A 19816-nucleotide genomic window follows, 5' to 3' on the forward strand; every position below is an offset into this window, starting at 1 on the left:
GGGGATTTCCAGAATTTTGAATTTATGTTTCAGAATTCCAGTATCTGCAATAATCTGCTGTCCTATTACATGTCCCTGTGGCATTTGTAAATCTGATTTGTTTAAATCAAAATGAGAAAATATTTATCACACAATGCAGGATAAATAACAGGAATGGGTCACTGAGATTGCATGATCATCTATGATCAGATTGAATGGTGCTGTAGGCTCAAAGGGACAAATGGCCCATCCCTGCACCTACCTTCAATGTTTCTATGAAGTTGTGTCACTGTCTGAGTCGGCTGTGGTGATAAAGTGAGTCAAACTGAAACCTAAGCTTTCAATGAGTGTTTTAAATACAGGAACGGAGCACAAAGGCCAAGAAATTTTGCTGAAAGTACGTAAAACAGTTTGGTGCTTCCGTAAGCTCCCAATGGCTCCCATTCTTCAATACCCAAGGATGTGAGGAGTGGGGTAAATGTCAGGGCTGAGCAGGTGATGGAAAAAAGGTTCAAGGAAACAGGAGAAGAACAAAGACATATCTTACCCAGCCCTGGAGCCCAGCAGTCAGTGCTGAGGAATGGGTTAGGTTTTGTGATGAAAAGGGACAACAAACAGGGAATTTCTGACACGCCTGTTCTTACCTGATGTCTGGTTTGTCCTCTTCGTTATCACATTCAGAGTTTTGTTTGCCATTTCTGTATGCTCGATCACAAGGTCTGTGATGTAATCCCAGAATTTCATGTCAAAATATTTTTTGATGAACTGCGGCCTGGGGATGCATCGATGGGTTTTGCTGTCACGATAACTTATTGTAACTCCATTGACCATTGCAGTGCTTGTCGCTTCAGGAAAATCATTAATTCCAGAAACAATTGTGTAAATCACAGTAAGGTCGTTAGTAGCTGTAAATCAAAGAAAGGAGCTGATTACTAATCACCGTCAGAAACAACATCACAACAACAGCCTGCACTGACCATAATAACACCACCACAAAACTCAGGAAAATCACTGATGTCAGAGACTATCATGAAAACCACTTTAAACATGTTAATGTCTGGAAGGCACACTTCAGGAACAGGCAAATAAACATTAAGGAAAAGTGAACGCGCATCCAAATAGTGACAATCTTCAATAATTCAGTACTTTATCACACTATCAGAATCCTGTCTGATATAATAAACAGAATCAGATACAACTGGGACAGAATTAGCTGCTGTAGCCTCTCAGAACAGGGAGTAAACACAGAATCAGACTCACTCAGATACTCGATGGAGTCAGTGTAGACACAGGAGAGAGGCTGGGATACAATCCAGGGATTGGATTGTTCAACAGACAATCACTAAACAGGAACAGTAACCTGGGACACACCGAGTATGTCACTAACCTGGAACAGTAACCTGGGACACGCCGAATATGTCACTAACCTGGAACAGTAACCTGGGACACACCGAGTATATCACTGACCTGGAACAGTAACCGGGGACACACCGAGTATGTCACTGACCTGGAACAGTAACCTGGGACACACCGAGTATATCACAGACCTGGAACAGTAACCTGGGACACACCGAGTACGTCACTGACCTGGAACAGTAACCTGGGACACACCGAGTATATCACTGACTTGGAACAGTAACCTGGGACACACCGAGTACGTCACTGACCTGGAACAGTAACCTGGGACACACCGAGTATATCACTGACTTGGAACAGTAACCTGGGACACACCGAGTATATCACTGACCTGGAACAGTAACCTGGGACACACCGAGTATGTCCCTGACCTGGAACAGTAACCTGGGACACACCGAGTATATCACTGACCTGGAACAGGAACCTGGGACACACCGAGTATATCACTGACCTGGAACAGTAACCTGGGACAGACCGAGTATGTCACTGACCTGGAACAGCAACCTGGGACACACCGAGTATATCACTGACCTGGAACAGTAAACTGGGACACGCCGAGTATGTCACTGACCTAGAACAGTAACCTCGGACACACCGGGTATATCACTGACCTAGAACAGAAAGCTGGGACACACCGGGTATGTCACTCACCTGGAACAGTAATCTGGGACACACCGAGTATATCACTGACCTGGAACAGTAACCTGGGACACACCGAGTATGTCACTCACCTGGAAAAGTAACCTGGGACACACCGGGTATATCACTGACCTGGAACAGTAATCTGGGACACACCGAGTACATCACTGACCTGGAACAGTAACCTGGGACACACCGAGTACATCACTGACCTGGAACAGTAACCTGGGACACACCGAGTATATCACAGACCTGGAAAAGTAACCTGGGACACACCGAGTATGTCCCTGACCTGGAACAGTAACCTGGGACACACCGAGTACATCACTGACCTGGAACAGTAACCTGGGACACACCGGGTATATCACTGACCTGGAACAGGAACCTGGGACACACCGAGTATGTCACTGACCTAGAACAGTAACCTGGGACACACCGAGTATGTCACTGACCTGGAACACTAACCTGGGACACACCGAGTATGTCACTGACCTGGAACAGTAACCTGGGACACACCGAGTACATCACTGACCTGGAACAGTAACCTGGGACACACCGAGTATAACACTGACCTGGAACAGTAAACTGGGACACACCGAGTATGTCACTGACCTGGAACAGTAACCTGGGACACACCGAGTATATCACTGACCTAGAACAGTAACCTGGGACACACCAAGTACATTACTGACCTGGAACAGTAACCTGGGACACACCGAGTGTATCACTGACCTGGAACAGGAACCTGGGACACACCGAGTGTATCACTGACCTGGAACAGTAACCTGGCACACACCGAGTATGTCACTAACCTGGAACAGTAACCTGGGACACACCGAGTATATCACTGACCTGGAACAGTAACCTGGGACACACCGAGTATGTCACTGACCTAGAACAGTAACCTGGGACACACCGAGTGTATCACTGACCTGGAACAGTAACCTGGGACACACCAAGTACATCACTGACCTGGAACAGTAACCTGGGACATACCGAGTATGTCACTGACCTGGAACCGTAACCTGGGACACACCGAGTGTATCACTGACCTGGAACAGGAACCTGGGACACACCGAGTATGTCACTGACCTAGAACAGTAACCTGGGACACACCGAGTGTATCACTGACCTGGAACAGTAACCTGGGACATACCGAGTATGTCACTGACCTGGAACCGTAACCTGGGACACACCGAGTATATCACTGACCTGGAACAGTAACCTGGGACACACCGAGTATATCACTGACCTGGAACAGTAACCTGGGACACACCGAGTATGTCACTGACCTGGAACAGTAAGCTGGCACATACCGAGTATGTCACTGACCTGGAACAGTAACCTGGGACACACCGAGTATATCACTGACCTGGAACAGTAACCTGGGACACACCGAGGATGTCACTGACCTGAAACAGTAACCTGGGGTCACACCAAGTATATCAGTGACCTGCAACATTAACCTGGGACACACCGAGTATATCACTGACCTGGAACAGTAACCTGGGACACACCGAGTACATCACTGACCTGGAACAGTAACCTGGGACACACCAAGTACATCACTGACCTGGAACAGGAACCTGGGACACACCGAGTATGTCCCTGACCTGCAACAGTTACCTGGGACACACCGAGTGTGTCACTGACCTGCAACAGTAACCTGGGTCAGTGATATACCCGGTGTGTCCCAGGTTACTGTTCCAGGTCAGGGACATACTCGGTGTGTCCCAGGTTACTGTTCCAAGTCAGTGAAATACTCGGTGTGTCCCAGGTTACTGTTCCAGGTCAGTGACGTACTCGGTGTGTCCCAGGTTACTGTTCCAGGTCTGTGATATACTCGGTGTGTCCCAGGTTAGTGTTCCAGGTTAGTGACATATTCGGCGTGTCCCAGGTTACTGTTCCAGGTTAGTGACATACTCGGTGTGTCCCAGGTTACTGTTCCAGGTTAGTGATCGTCTTTTGAACAATCCAATCCCTGGATTGTATCCCAGCCTCTCCCCTGTGTCTACACTGACTCCATCGAGTATCTGAGTGAGTCTGATTCTGTGTTTACTCCCTGTTCCACTGACCTAGAACTGACCTAGAACAGTAACCTGGGACACACCGAGTATATCACTGACCTAGAACAGTAACCTGGGACACACCGGGTATATCACTGACCTGGAATAGTAACCTGGGACACACCGAGTATATCACTGACCTGGAACAAAAACCTGGAACACACCGAGTACGTCACTGACCTGGAACAGGAACCTGGGACACACCGAGTATATCACTGACCTGGAACAGTAACCTGGGACACACCGAGTATGTTACTGACCTAGAACAGTAACCTGGGACACACCGGGTATATCACTGACCTAGAACAGTCACCTGGGACACACCGGGTATATCACTGACCTGGAATAGTAACCTGGGACACACCGAGTATATCACTGACCTGGAACAAAAACCTGGGACACACCGAGTATGTTACTGACCTGGAACAGTAACCTGGGACACACCGAGGATGTCACTGACCTGGAACAGTAACCTGGGATCACACCAAGTATATCAGTGACCTGCAACATTAACCTGGGACACACCGAGTATGTCACTGACCTGGAACAGTAACCTGGGACACACCGAGTACATCACTGACCTGGAACAGTAACCTGGGACACACCAAGTACATCACTGACCTGGAACAGGAACCTGGGACACACCGAGTATGCCACTGACGTGCAACAGTAACCTGGGACACACCGAGTGTGTCACTGACCTGCAACAGTAACCTGGGTCAGTGATATACCCGGTGTGTCCCTGGTTACTGTTCCAGGTCAGGGACATACTCGGTGTGTCCCAGGTTACTGTTCCAAGTCAGTGATATACTCGGTGTGTCCCAGGTTACTGTTCCAGGTCAGTGACGTACTCGGTGTGTCCCAGGTTACTGTTCCAGGTCTGTGATATACTTGGTGTGTCCCAGGTTAGTGTTCCAGGTTAGTGACATATTCGGCGTGTCCCAGGTTACTGTTCCAGGTTAGTGACATACTCGGTGTGTCCCAGGTTACTGTTCCTGGTTAGTGATCGTCTGTTGAACAATCCAATCCCTGGATTGTATCCCAGCCTCTTCCCTGTGTCTACACTGACTCCATCGAGTATCTGAGTGAGTCTGATTCTGTGTTTACTCCCTGTTCCACTGACCTAGAACTGACCTAGAACAGTAACCTGGGACACACCGAGTATATCACTGACCTAGAACAGTAACCTGGGACACACCGAGTATATCACTGACCTAGAACAGTAACCTGGGACACACCGAGTATATCACTGACCTGGAACAAAAACCTGGAACACACCGAGTACGTCACTGACCTGGAACAGGAACCTGGGACACACCGAGTACGTCACTGACCTGGAACAGCAACCTGGGACACGCCGGGTATATCACTGACCTGGAACAGTAACCTGGGACACACCGAGTATGTCACTGACCTGGAACAGGAACCAGGGACACACCAAGTACGTCACTGACCTGGAACAGGAACCTGGGACACACCAAGTACATCACTGACCTGGAACAGGAACCTGGGACACACCGAGTATGTTACTGACCTGGAACAGTAACCTGGGACACACCGAGGATGTCACTGACCTGGAACAGTAACCTGGGACACACCGAGTACATCACTGACCTGGAACAGTAACCTGGGACACACCAAGTACATCACTGACCTGGAACAGGAACCTGGGACACACCGAGTATGCCACTGACGTGCAACAGTAACCTGGGACACACCGAGTGTGTCACTGACCTGCAACAGTAACCTGGGTCAGTGATATACCCGGTGTGTCCCTGGTTACTGTTCCAGGTCAGGGATATACTCGGTGTGTCCCAGGTTACTGTTCCAAGTCAGTGATATACTCGGTGTGTCCCAGGTTACTGTTCCAGGTCAGTGACGTACTCGGTGTGTCCCCGGTTACTGTTCCAGGTCTGTGATATACTTGGTGTGTCCCAGGTTAGTGTTCCAGGTTAGTGACATATTCGGCGTGTCCCAGGTTACTGTTCCAGGTTAGTGACATACTCGGTGTGTCCCAGGTTACTGTTCCTGGTTAGTGATCGTCTGTTGAACAATCCAATCCCTGGATTGTATCCCAGCCTCTTCCCTGTGTCTACACTGACTCCATCGAGTATCTGAGTGAGTCTGATTCTGTGTTTACTCCCTGTTCCACTGACCTAGAACTGACCTAGAACAGTAACCTGGGACACACCGAGTATATCACTGACCTAGAACAGTAACCTGGGACACACCGAGTATATCACTGACCTAGAACAGTAACCTGGGACACACCGGGTATATCACTGACCTGGAACAGTAACCTGGGACACACCGAGTATGTCACTGACCTGGAACAGTAACCTGGGACACACTGAGTATATCTCTGACCTGGAACAAAAACCTGGAACACACCGAGTACGTCACTGACCTGGAACAGGAACCTGGGACACACCGAGTACGTCACTGACCTGGAACAGTAACCTGGGACACACCGAGTATGTCACTGACCTGGAACAGCAACCTGGGACACGCCGGGTATATCACTGACCTGGAACAGTAACCTGGGACACACCGAGTATGTCACTGACCTGGAACAGGAACCAGGGAAACACCAAGTACGTCACTGACCTGGAACAGGAACCTGGGACACACCAAGTACATCACTGACCTGGAACAGGAACCTGGGACACACCGAGTATGTTACTGACCTGGAACAGTAACCTGGGACACACCGAGGATGTCACTGACCTGGAACAGTAACCTGGGATCACACCAAGTATATCAGTGACCTGCAACATTAACCTGGGACACACCGAGTATGTCACTGACCTGGAACAGTAACCTGGGACACACCGAGTACATCACTGACCTGGAACAGTAACCTGGGACACACCAAGTACATCACTGACCTGGAACAGGAACCTGGGACACACCGAGTATATCACTGACGTGCAACAGTAACCTGGGACACACCGAGTGTGTCACTGACCTGCAACAGTAACCTGGGTCAGTGATATACCCGGTGTGTCCCTGGTTACTGTTCCAGGTCAGGGACATACTCGGTGTGTCCCAGGTTACTGTTCCAAGTCAGTGATATACTCGGTGTGTCCCAGGTTACTGTTCCAGGTCAGTGACGTACTCGGTGTGTCCCCGGTTACTGTTCCAGGTCTGTGATATACTTGGTGTGTCCCAGGTTAGTGTTCCAGGTTAGTGACATATTCGGCGTGTCCCAGGTTACTGTTCCAGGTTAGTGACATACCCGGTGTGTCCCAGGTTACTGTTCCTGGTTAGTGATCGTCTGTTGAACAATCCAATCCCTGGATTGTATCCCAGCCTCTCTCCTGTGTCTACACTGACTCCATCGAGTATCTGAGTGAGTCTGATTCTGTGTTTACTCCCTGTTCCACTGACCTAGAACTGACCTAGAACAGTAACCTGGGACACACCGAGCATATCACTGACCTAGAACAGTAACCTGGGACACACCGAGTATATCACTGACCTAGAACAGTAACCTGGGACACACCGGGTATATCACTGACCTGGAATAGTAACCTGGGACACACCGAGTATATCTCTGACCTGGAACAAAAACCTGGAACACACCGAGTACGTCACTGACCTGGAACAGGAACCTGGGACACACCGAGTACGTCACTGACCTGGAACAGCAACCTGGGACACGCCGGGTATATCACAGACCTGGAACAGTAACCTGGGACACACCGAGTATATCACTGACCTGGAACAGTAACCTGGGACACACCGAGTATGTCACTGACCTGGAACAGGAACCAGGGACACACCAAGTACGTCACTGACCTGGAACAGGAACCTGGGACACACCGGGTCTATTACTCACCTGGGACACACCGAGTGTATTACTGACCTGGAACAGTTACCTGGGACACACCAATATATTTGGACGGTATTAGGCAAGAACTTTTGAAAACTGATTGGGGGCAGATGTTCGCAGTTAAAGGGACGGCTGGAAAATGGGAAGCCTTCAGAAATGAGATAACAAGAATCCAGAGAAAGTATATTACTGTCAGGGTGAAAGGGAAGGCTGGTCGGTATAGTGAATGCTGGATGACTAAAGAAACTGAGGGTTTGGTTAAGAAAAAGAAGGAAGCATAGACAGGTATAGTCAGGATAGCAAGGTTTGTGAAGGTTTGTAGCTCAGGTTGAGGTTTAGGGTGTAGGTTTGCTCACTGAGCTGTAGGTTTGATACCCAGACATTTCATTACCTGGCTCAGTAACATCATCAGTGGTGACCTCCTAGTGAAGCGAAGCTGTTGTCTCCTGCTTTCTATTTATATGTTTGTCCTGGATGGGATTCCTGGGGTTTGTGGTGATGTCATTTCCTGTTCGTTTTCTGAGGGGTTGGTCCGTAGATTCTTCAGGAACAAACCACGACAAGCAGATCAAACACCGCCCGAAACCCTAACCCCCGTACCACACATCAAAGAAGTCTCAGAAATGACAGCCAGACTACCAAGACCCCTCGGAATCCTAGTAGTACACAAACCCACCAACACTCTCAAACAGAACCTAACAAACTTAAAAGACCCAGTACAACCCGTGGACAAAACCAACATCATCTACAAAATTCCATGCAAGGACTGCCACAGGCACTACGTAGGACAAACAGGAAGAAAGTTAGCCACCAGGATACATGAACACCAGCTAGCCACAAAAAGACACGACCCTCTCTCCCTCGCAGCCCTACACACGGAGGGAAAAGAAACCACCATTTCGACTGGAACAACACATCTATCCTGGGACAGGCTCAGCAAAGACATGCCAGAGAATTCCTAGAGGCCTGGCACTCCAACCACAACGCCATAAACAAACATCTATCAACCCCTCAGAAAACGAACAGGAAATGACATCACCACAAACCCCAGGAACCCCATCCAAGACAAACATATAAATAGAAAGCAGGAGACAACAGCTTCGCTTCACTTGGAGGTCACCACTGATGATGTTCCCGAGCCAGGTAATGAATCGTCTGGATATCAAACCTACAGCTCAGCGAGCAAACCTACACAGGATAGATTGAGTGAATTCTTAGAAGAGTATAAAGGAAGTAGGAGTATACTTAAGAGGGAAATCAGGAGGACAAAAAGAGGACATGAGATAGCTTTGGCAAATAGAATTAAGGAGAATCCAAAAGGTTTTTACAAATATATTCAGGACAAAAGAGTAACTAGGGAGAGAATAGGGGCCCACAAAGGTCAGCAAGGCAGCCTTTGTATGGAGCCACAGAGAATGGGGGAAGTACTAAATGAGTATTTTGTATCAGTATTTACTGTGGAAAAGGATATGGAAGATATAGACTGTAGGGAAATAGATGGTGACATCTTGCAAAATGTCCAGATTATAGAGGAGGAAGTGCTGGATGTCTTGAAACGGTTAAAGGTGGATAAATCCCCAAGACCTGATGAGGTGTACCCGAGAACTCTGTGGGAAGCTGGAGAAGCAATTGCTGAGCCTCTTGCTGAGATAGTTGTATCATCGATAGTCACAGGTGAGGTGCCAGAAGACTGGCAGTAAAGACAAGCCAGGGAATTATAGACCAGTGAGCCTTGCCTCAGTAGTGGGCAAGTTGTTGGAGGGAATCCTGAGGGACAGGATGTACATGTATTTGGAAAGGCAAGGACTGATTAGTGACAGTCAACGTGGCTTTGTGCATGGGAAATCACGTCTCACAAACTTGATAGAGTTTTTTGAGAAAGTAACAAAGAAGGTTGATGAGTGCAGAGCAGTAGATGTGATCTATGTGGACTTCAGTAAGGCGTTTGACAAGGTTCGAACTTAATTGCTGGAACAGCACAGCAGGTCAGGCAGCATCCAGGGAACAGGAGATTCGACGTTTCGGGCACAGGCCCTTCTTCAGGAAAGTCCCCATGGAAGACTGATTAGCAAGGTTAGATCTCATGGAATACAGGGAGAACTAGCCATTTGGATACAGAACTGGCTCAAAGGTAGAAGACAGAGAGTGGTGGTGGAGGGTAGTTTTTCAGACTGGAGGCCTGTGACCAGTTGAGTGCCACAAGGATCGGTGCTGGATCCTCTACTTTTTGTCATTTACATAAATGATTTGGATGCGAGCATAAGAGGTACAGTTAGTAAGTTTGCAGATGACACCAAAATTGGAGGTGTAGTGGACAGCGAAGAGGGTTACCACAGATTACAACAGGATCTGGACCAGATGAGCCAATGGGCTGAGAAGTGGCAGATGGAGTTTAATTCAGATAAATGCGAGGTGCTGCATTTTGGGAAAGCAAATCTTAGCAGAACTTATACACTTAATGGTAAGTCCGAGGGAGTGTTGCTGAACAAAGAGACCTTGGAGTGCAGGTTCATAGCTCCTTGAAAGTGAAGTCGCAGGTAGATAGGATTGTGAAGAAGTTGTTTGGTATGCTTTCCTTTATTGGTCAGAGTATTGAGTACAGGAGTTGGGTGATCATGTTGTGGCTGTACAGGACATTGGTTAGGCCACTGTTGGAATATTGCATGCAATTCTGGTTTCCTTCCTATTGGAAAGCTGTTGTGAAACTTGAAAGGGTTCAGAAAAGATTTACAAGGATGTTGCCAGGGTTGGAGGATCTGAGCTACAGGGAGAGGCTGAACAGGCTGGGGCTGTTTTCCCTAGAGCGTTGGAGGCTGAGGGGTGACCTTATAGAGGTTTACAAAATTATGAGGGGCATGGATAGGGTAAATAGGCAAAGTCTTTTCCCTGGGGTTGGGGAGTGCAGAACTAAAGGGCAGAGGTTTAGGGTGAGAGGGGAAAGACATAAAAGAGTCCTAAGGGGCAACCCTTTCACGCAGAGGGTGGTACGTGTATGGAATGAGCTGCCAGAAGATGTGGTGGAGGCTTGTACAATTGCAACATTTAAGAGGCATTTGGATGGGTATATGAATAGGAAGGGTTTGGAGGGATATGGGCCGGGTGCTGGCAGGTAGGACTAGATTGGGTTGGGATATCTGGTCGGCATGGACAGGTTGGACCGAAGGGTCTGTTTCCATGCTGTACATCTCTATGACTCTATGACTCTATTACTAACCTGGAACAGTAACCTGGGACACACCGGGTCTATTACTAACTGGAACATAGCCTGTCAGCAGCCTGGAATAGTGACCTGGGGCACACCTAGTGTACATCGAAGGGAAGGCGATGCAAGTGGTAATATTGCTAGTCTGTTAATCCAGAAACTCAGCTCGTCTGAGAACCCCATTCCACGTTGAACAATACTTAGAGGAAGTACTGAAGGTGGCAAGGGTACATAATTTCCTCTGGGCGGGGGATTTCAATGTCCACCTCCAAGTGTGGCTTGGCAGCAGCACCACTGATTGAGCTGGTTCAGGTCCCAAAGGAGATAGCTATTAGGCAGGTGATGAGGAAACCAACAAGAGGGAAAAACATACTTGACCTCATCCTTACTGATCTGCCAGCCATATATGTATCTGTCCTTGACAGTATTGGTAAGAGTGACCACTGCACAGTCTTTGTGGAGACTTCATGTTGAGAATAACCTCCATCATGTTGTGTGGCAATATCCCCACGCTAAATGGGACAGAGTTCAAACTGGGCATCCACGAGACACTGTGAGCCATCAACAGCAGCAGAATCGTATTCCACACCTACTCAGAATTTGCAGCCTCTTTGGTCTGTCACACCACCATTAAGTTAGGGCATCAACCCTAGTTCAATGGAGAGTGCAGGAGGGTATGCCAGGAGCAGCACCAGACATTTCTAAAAATAAAGGTGTCAACCTGGTGAAGCTACCAAACAGGTCTCCTTGCATGCCAAATATAGTGGAGTTACCAAACAGGTCTCCTTGCGCCAAATAGCATGAGCAGCAAGTGATCAGCAGAGCTAAGTGACCCACAATCAACAGCCATAATGCATTCATACCACATCCAGTTGTGAATGATGGTGGACAATTATACAACTCACCGGAGGAGGACGCTGCACAAATAGCCCCATCCTCAATGATGGAAGAGCCCAGAAGATCAGTGCGAAAGGTAAGGCTGAAGCTCTCACAGCAATCTTCAGCAATAAATACCAAGTGGCTGTTCCATCTCGCCACCTCCAGTCGTCCCCAGCATCGCAGACTTCAACCAGTTTGATTTACTTCATGCGATAATAAGAAATGGTTGGAGGCACTGGATACTGCAAAGGCTATGACAACATGCCAGCAATAGTACTGGAGATGTGTGCTCCCCTAGCCAAGTTGTTCCAGTACAGCAACAATACAGGCACCTATCGACAATGTGAAAAACTGCCCAGGTATGTCCGACACCCAAAAATCAGAGTGAACAAAAATCCAACTTGGCCAATAACCGTTCCATCAGTCTCCTCTCGATCATCAGTAAAGTGATGGAAGGTGTCATTAACAGTGCTATCAAGCAGCACCTATTCAGCAATAACCTGCTCAGTGACGCCCAGTTTGGGTTCTGTCAGGGCCACTCAGCTCCTGACCTCATTACAGCCTTGGATCAAACATGGACTAAAGAGCTGAATTCCAGAGGGAAGGTGAGAGTGACAGCCCTTGAACTCAAGGCTGCACTAAACCAAGTGTGGGATCAAGGAGCCCTAGCAAAACTGGAATCAATGTGTATCAGTGGTTTGGGTCAGACCTGGCACACAGGAATATTGATATGGTTGTTGATGGTCAGTCATCTCAAATCCAGGACATCTCTGCAGGAGTTCCTCAGGGTTGTGTCCCAGGGGCAACTATCTTCAGCTGCTTCATCAATGGCCTTCCCTCCATCATAAGGTCAGAAGTGGGGATGTTCGCAGCTGATTACGCTTTTGTTCATCAGTCAGTGTTCAAGTGCCACAAGATCTAGACTATATCCAGGCTTGAGCTGACAAGTGGCAAGTAACAGTCACACCACACAAATGCCATCTCCAATAAGATACAAATCTAAACACGATCCTTTGAGATTCAATGGTGTTACCCTCACCTGAATCATCCACATCAACATCCTGGGGCTTACCATTGACCACAGCCATATAAACACAGTGGCTACAAGTTCAGGTCAGAGGCAAGGTATACTTTGGTGAGTAACTCACCACCTGACTCCCCTAAGCCTGTCCATCATCTACAAGACACAAGCCATGAGTATGATGGAATACTCCCCACTTGTCTGGATGAGTCCAGTTCCAAGAACACTCAAGAAGCTTGACACCATTATGATGACACTGTGGCTTTAAGAGGTTATTTTGCTTTTTTTTTTAAGAGAGGCTTTAGGGCACAGGTACAAAGCTGGCTAGTGAAGATCCATAAACTATACAACTTGGGGGGCCTTGGGTTTTTTAAAAGTTGGAACAATAGAAGCAGCCTGGCTGGGTGTGGCTAGCTGTCACAGACCAAGATTGCTAGTTATTTTTAGCTTTTAGATTTGACAGAGGCTGCTGGAGTTTTGAAGAAGTAGCAGATATCTTTTCTGTCTCTCAGTTACAGCTGAAAGCTGGGGTTTCTCTCTGCTGCTGAGTTACCTGGGAGACAGGTAATTTGCCTTTTTGCCAAGGGGTGTGTGTATGGGATGCTACTACATTGGAACAGTTAATTAGTAATAGATAGTGTATCTATTATTCTGTGAAGTTTTCCAATAGAGTTGTTACTCAAAATTCATCTTTCTTTTGTCGTATTTTAACCAAAGCCTTTTGCTTAACATTGAGTAGATTGATCAATCAAGTTTCATCTGGAACACAACATGTTATATTTCCATTTAAAATAAGAAAAGGCTGGGGTCTAGGATACCTTCTTAAAATATTTTGGGGGGATTTGGTCTGGCCCATAACCCCATCCAAAGCAGCTGCTTGATTGGCACTACATCCACAACATTCTAAGCAAGATGGCGGCAGAGTAGGATACCTCAGCCAGAGCTTCATTTGTTCATTTTCCTTTTTCTCACCTTTAGCCTTTCTTTCCTCCTCTTCTCTTTCTTGGCCTCGTACCTCACAGTGTCAGAACTCCAGGCTACCATTTTTCTCTCTGGATGCACATGTCGGACAGGGAGTGGGAAGTGGAATTGAAATGGGCAATGACCTGGAGGTCAGGCTGGTCCTTATGGGCCCAGCTGAGATGCTCGGTGAGTTGTGCTGTTAGTTTACGTTTGGTCTTGCCAATGTATAGAAGATCACAGCAGGAGCACTCCTTACAGTAAACTCGGTTGGAGGAGAGGTAGGTGAATCTCTGTCTCATCCCGAAGGACTGGATGGAGGTGAGAGAAGTAGTGTACTGGCAGGTTTTGCATCTTGTACGATTGCAGGGGAAGGTATGGGGCGGTGAGGTTAGGGAGTTGGTGGGGAGAGAAGTTGCACAAATCAAGGAGTGACAGAGGGAATGGTCCTTACGGAAGACAGAGAGGGGCAGGGAGGGGAAGATATTCTTGGTGGTGGAGCATCTCAGCCAGGCCTGTAAAGGCTGAACTGACCTCCCAGTCACTGCCCATTTCAGTTCCCCCTCCCACTCCCTCTCCAACATGTCTACCCTTGGCCTGCTCCATTGCCACAGTGAATCAGACCACAAACTGGAGGAACGACACTTCCATTGGGGCAGCCCACAGCCAAGGAGGACTCAACAACCTCAGCCTTCCTTCCAGTTACGAACCAGATTCATCCCTCCCATCGACCAACCAGGTCATACCCACCACCTATATTCACCTCACCATTCTGCCCCTCTCCCCACCCATAACCCTCCCTCCTGTACCTGCAGCTCCCCCCATCTCTATCTCCCGAATTACACCCGAAACGTCCACTTGTGTCCCTCCTGATGCTGCCTGGCTTGCTGTGTTCTTCCAGCCTCCTGGTGGTCTGAAAGATCAGGCTGGCTGTGTAACAGGCGGCTGATCAAACATCCCCCATTTCAAACTCCCACCAAGAGATTCACATTCACCCCAGACACAGAGAGAGAGACAGAGAGAGAATGGAAAGCTGAATTCTGTACTGACCGAGAGAGAGACCCGGGAAAAACACAGGGAGATGGAGAGAAGGATCAGCAACATTCTGGGAATATAGTGACCCTGTTTCCTAAACAGGGAATTGATTACTCCGAGGAGAAATAGCTCAACAGCTGTTAATAAACCAGAAATCATCAAAGACAACTTTCGCGAAGCAGCATTTCATGTTGCTCCTCGATCATTTCCTGATTGCAGAAGCAGAGATCTGGTTAGTCTCAGAGGAACATCCAATTCAAGAGATAAGCAGTCACTCGTTACCAGTTTCTGGGAAGATGTCTCTCAGTCAGGTTACAGTCAGTAGCAACTACACACATCGATACTTTCCCCTTCAGGCAGTGCTAAACATCTCCTGTCTCTTCAAGGAGTATTTGACCGAACAGAGGATGCTACCAAACCACATTTTCTCATTTTCCACCCTCCGTGTTGCTGAGGGGTAGCCACAGGATGAACAGGGTCCCTGGTTACTCCCGGGGAAAAGGCTGCAGTGCTCTGACATTGCCTTCTGCAGGATGTCCTCACTGTGAAGGGTTCCCCTCTCTCACAGACTGCCATCAGGCGGATTGGGAAGGTTGATGGGCTGAGAAACAACATGTTTGGGCAGGTTACGAGAGTGGGATCAACAAAAGGTGAAATTGCTGGAGAAACTCGGCAGGTCTGGCAGCATCTTTGGAGAGAGAACAATGTTTAGGTTATGTGTCCAATGACCCTTTTTCAGAACGAGCTTATGAAAGACAGATGGAAAGGTATAGGGAGGGAGTTGGTGAGAGCCCAGCTAACTGAAGGTACAGCCCCCAATGTGGGCTGATGTTCATGTGGGTGGCTCAGTGGCGAGCACAGCTGCCTCATAGTGCCAGGGACCTGAGTTCAATCCCAGCCTCGGGCGACTGTCTGTGTGGAGTTTGCACATTCTCCCCGTGTCTGTGTGGGTTTCCTCCGGTTTCCTCCCACAGTCCAAAGATGTGCAGGTTAGGTGAGATAGTCATGTAAAATTGACCCCTTGTGTTCAGGGATGTGTAGGTGTGTTAGTCAGTAATAAGATAGGGGACTGTGTAGGCTACTGTTTAGAGGGTAGGGATGGACTTGTTGGGCCCATTGGCCTTGTCTCCATTCAACAGGATGATGGATAATCTGCCATTTCCTCATAACTTTTGACTACCTACCTAATCACAACACTATCCATCTAAGACTTGAACTTAAAAGGGAGAAGAAAATATGAAGGAAGCACATGGTGAGGACATTGCAGGAGAGAGAGAGAACCTGGACAGTTACTGCCTTTGATGTTTGAATTTCTGTATCGCTGGACATCAAAGTGCATCTGGGAAAATGATCAAACAGTGAGATTCACAATTAATCTTGGAGGATCTGTTGAGCGAAGTTTACAGCACAGAATCAGATAAGTTAATCGTTGTTTTAAGTGTGGCTGACAGAGAATCTGCAGTAATGAGTAGAGTGTTTTTTCTTGATTATATGTTTTTGGAGATATGTCTCTTGATTAAACTTAAAATATAAGCCATAACTATTAATTTAACCCGGGCAGTGTTTGTAGAGGAATAAGTCGGTGTTATTTTCTGTGTCTGTAGATTGCGAAGGAGCAAAAATGGCCTTTAATAGAGTGATAAGTACTTCTTGTCAGATGTGGGAGTATAAAGAGAGTTTATGGCGGAGTATATCTGCCATAAATGCTGTTGGTTGCGAATCTTATCATATGGAATGTATCATTTGGAGAGATAGTTAGAAGCAATAAGGAATTTGGAACAGCAACAGTATGTGATGGATGGCAGTTATAGGAAGGAGGGAACGTCTCAGATACAATCACATAGATAGGCTAACTCCAGGAAAGGTAAGAGAGGTAGGCACCTAGTGCAGGAGTATTTTGTGGATATATCCATTTCAAACAGGTATGCTGTTGGAAAATGTAGGGGGTGACGGATTCTCAGGGGAACGTAGCACGAACAGCCAAGTTTCTGGTATTGAGACTGGCTCTAATGCAACGAGGGGTACGTCGGCTTCCAAGAGATCAATTGTGTTAGGGGATTCTGTAGTCTGAGGTACAGGCAGACGTTTCTGTGGCCAGCAGCGAAAAATCAGAATGGTGTGTTGTTTCCCTGGTGCCAGGATTAAGGATGTCTCAGAGAGGGTGCAGAATGTTCTCATGGGGGACAGGGGTCCAGCAAGAGATCATTGTCCACATTGGAATCAGTGACATAGGAAGGGAAATGGTTGCAATTCTGAAGGGAGATTACAGAGAATTAGGCAGAAATTTAAAAAGGAGGTCCTCGAAGTAGTTATATCTGGAATACTCCCAGTGCTACGAGGTAGTGAGGGCAGGAATAGGAGGATACAGCAGATGAATGCATGACTGAGGAGCTGGTGTATGGGAGATGGATTCACATTTTTGGATCATTGGAATCTCTTTTGGGGTAGAAGTGACCTGTACAAGAAGGACAGATTGCCCCTGAATTGGAAAAGGACTAATATACTGGCAGGGAAATTTGCTGGAGCTGCTCAAGAGGATTTAAACGAGTACGATTGGGGGAGGTGGGTGGTGGGACCCAGAGAGATAGTGAGGAAAGAGATCAATCTGAGACTGGTACAGTTGAGAACAGAAGCGAGTCAAACAGTCAGGACCGACAAAGACAAGGCAGGACTAATAAATTAAACTGCATTTATTTCAATGCAAGGGGCCGAACAGGGAAGGCTGATGAACTCAAGGCATGATTAGGAACATTGGACTGGGATATCAGAGCAATTACAGAAACATGGCTCTGGGATGGGCAGGACTGGCAGCTTAATGTTCCAGAATATAAATGCTACAGGAAGGATAGAAAGGGAGGCAAGAGAGGAGGGGGAGTGGCATTTTTGATAAAGGATAGCATTACAGCTGTGCTGAGGAAGAATATTCCCGGAAATATATCCAGGGATGTTATTTGGGTGGAATTGAGAAATAAGAAAGGGACGATAACCTTTTTGGGATTGTATTATAGGCCCCCTAAGAGTCAGAGAGAAATTGAGAAACAAACTTGTAAGGAGATCTCAGCTATCTGTAAGAATAATAGGGTAGTTATGGTAGGGGATTTTAACTTTCCAAACATAGACTGGGACTGCCATAGTGTGAAGGGTGTCGATGGAGAGGACTTTATTCAGTGTGTACAAGACAATTTTCTGATTCAGTATGTGGATGTACCTACTAGAGAAGGTGCAAAACTTGACTTACTCTTGGGAAATAAGGTTGGGCAGGTGACTGGGGTGTCAGTGGGGGAGCACTTTGGGGCCAGCGACCATAATTCTATTAGATTTAAAATAGTGATGGAAAAGGATAGACCAGATCTAAAAGTTGAAGTTCTAAATTGGAGAAAGGCCAATTTTGACAGTATTAGGCAAGAACTCTCGAAAGCTGATTGAGGGCAGATGTTCGCAGGTAAAGGGACAGCTGGAAAATGGGAAGCCTTCAGAAATAAGATAACGAGAATCCAGAGAAAGTATATTCCTGTCAGGGTGAAAGGGAAGGCTGGTAGGTATAGGGAATGCTGGATGACTAAAGAAATTGAGGGTTTGGTTCAGTAAAAGAAAGAAACATATGTAAGATATAGACAGGATAGATCCAGTGAATCCTTAGAAGAGTATAAAGGCAGTAGGAGTATACTTAAGAGGGAAATCAGGAGGGCAAAAAGGGGACATGAGATAGCTTTGGCAAATACAATTAAGGAGAATCCAAAGGGTTTTTACAAATATATTAAGGACAAAAGAGTAACTAGGGAGAGAATAGGGCCCCTCAAAGATTAGCAAGGCGGCCTTTGTGTGGAGCCACAGAAAATGGGGGAGATACTAAATGAGTACTTTGTATCAGTATTTACTGTGGAAAAGGATATGGAAGATATAGACTGTAGGGAAATAGATGGTGACATCTTGCAAAGTGTCCAGATTACAGAGGAGGAAGTGCTGGATGTCTTGAAACCGTTAAAGGTGGATAAATCCTCAGGACCTGATCAGGTGTACCTGAGAACTCTGTGGGAAGCTAGAGAAGTGTTTGCTGGGCCTCTTGCTGAGATATTTGTATCATCGATAGTCACAGGTGAGGTGCCGGAAGACTAGAGGTTGGCTAATGTGGTGCCACTGTTTAAGAAGGGTGGTAAGGACAATCCAGGGAACAATAGATCGGTGAGCCTGACCTCAGTGGTGGGCAAGTTGTTGAAGGGAATCCTGAGGGACAGGACGCACATGCATTTAGAAAGACAAGGACTGATTAGGGACTTTGTGCGTGGGAAATCATGTCTCACAAACATGATTGAGTTTTTTGAGGAAGTAACAAAGAGGATTGATGAGGGCAGAGCGGTAGATGGAATCAGTAAGGCATTCGACAAGGTTCCCTATGGGAGACTGGTGAGCAGGGTTAGATCTCTCCGAATACAGGGAGACCTAGCATTTGGATACAGAACTTGCCCAAAGGTAGATGACACGGGGTGGTGGTTGAGAGTTGTTTTTCAGACTGGAGGTCTGTGACCAGTGGAGTGCCACAAGGATCGGTGCTGGGTCCTCTACTTTATGTCATTTACATAAATGATTTGGATGTGAGCATAAGAGGTACAGTAAGCAAGTTTGCATGACACCAAAATTGGAGGTGAAGTGGACAGCGAAGAAGGTTCCCTCAGATTACAACAGGATCTTGAACAGATGGGCCAATGGGCTGAGAAGTGGCAGATGGCGTTTAATTCAGCTAAATGCAAGGTGCTGCATTTTGGGAAAGCAAATCTTAGCAGGAC

The 19816-nt window shown here is 47.2% G+C and overlaps 1 protein-coding gene across 1 annotated transcript in view; it reads right to left on the reverse strand.

Annotated features, from left to right (window-relative positions):
• The window catches only part of LOC148140941 (class I histocompatibility antigen, F10 alpha chain-like), a 187250-nt gene extending 175056 nt beyond the window's left edge, over positions 1 to 12194 (reverse strand). Inside the window, exons 1-2 of the mRNA XM_087979051.1 lie at positions 12152 to 12194; positions 624 to 884 (exon numbers count right to left, since the gene is read on the reverse strand). Of these exons, the coding sequence (XP_087835177.1) occupies positions 624 to 884; positions 12152 to 12194 (304 nt within the window). The remainder of the gene's footprint in view (positions 1 to 623; positions 885 to 12151) is intronic.
• Positions 12195 to 19816: the final 7622 nt, after the last annotated feature.

This window comes from Chiloscyllium plagiosum, unplaced genomic scaffold (assembly GCF_037043375.1).
Source record: "Chiloscyllium plagiosum isolate Xiang-an unplaced genomic scaffold, Cpla_swu_hap1 HiC_scaffold_35, whole genome shotgun sequence".
NCBI classification, from domain to species: domain Eukaryota; kingdom Metazoa; phylum Chordata; class Chondrichthyes; order Orectolobiformes; family Hemiscylliidae; genus Chiloscyllium; species Chiloscyllium plagiosum.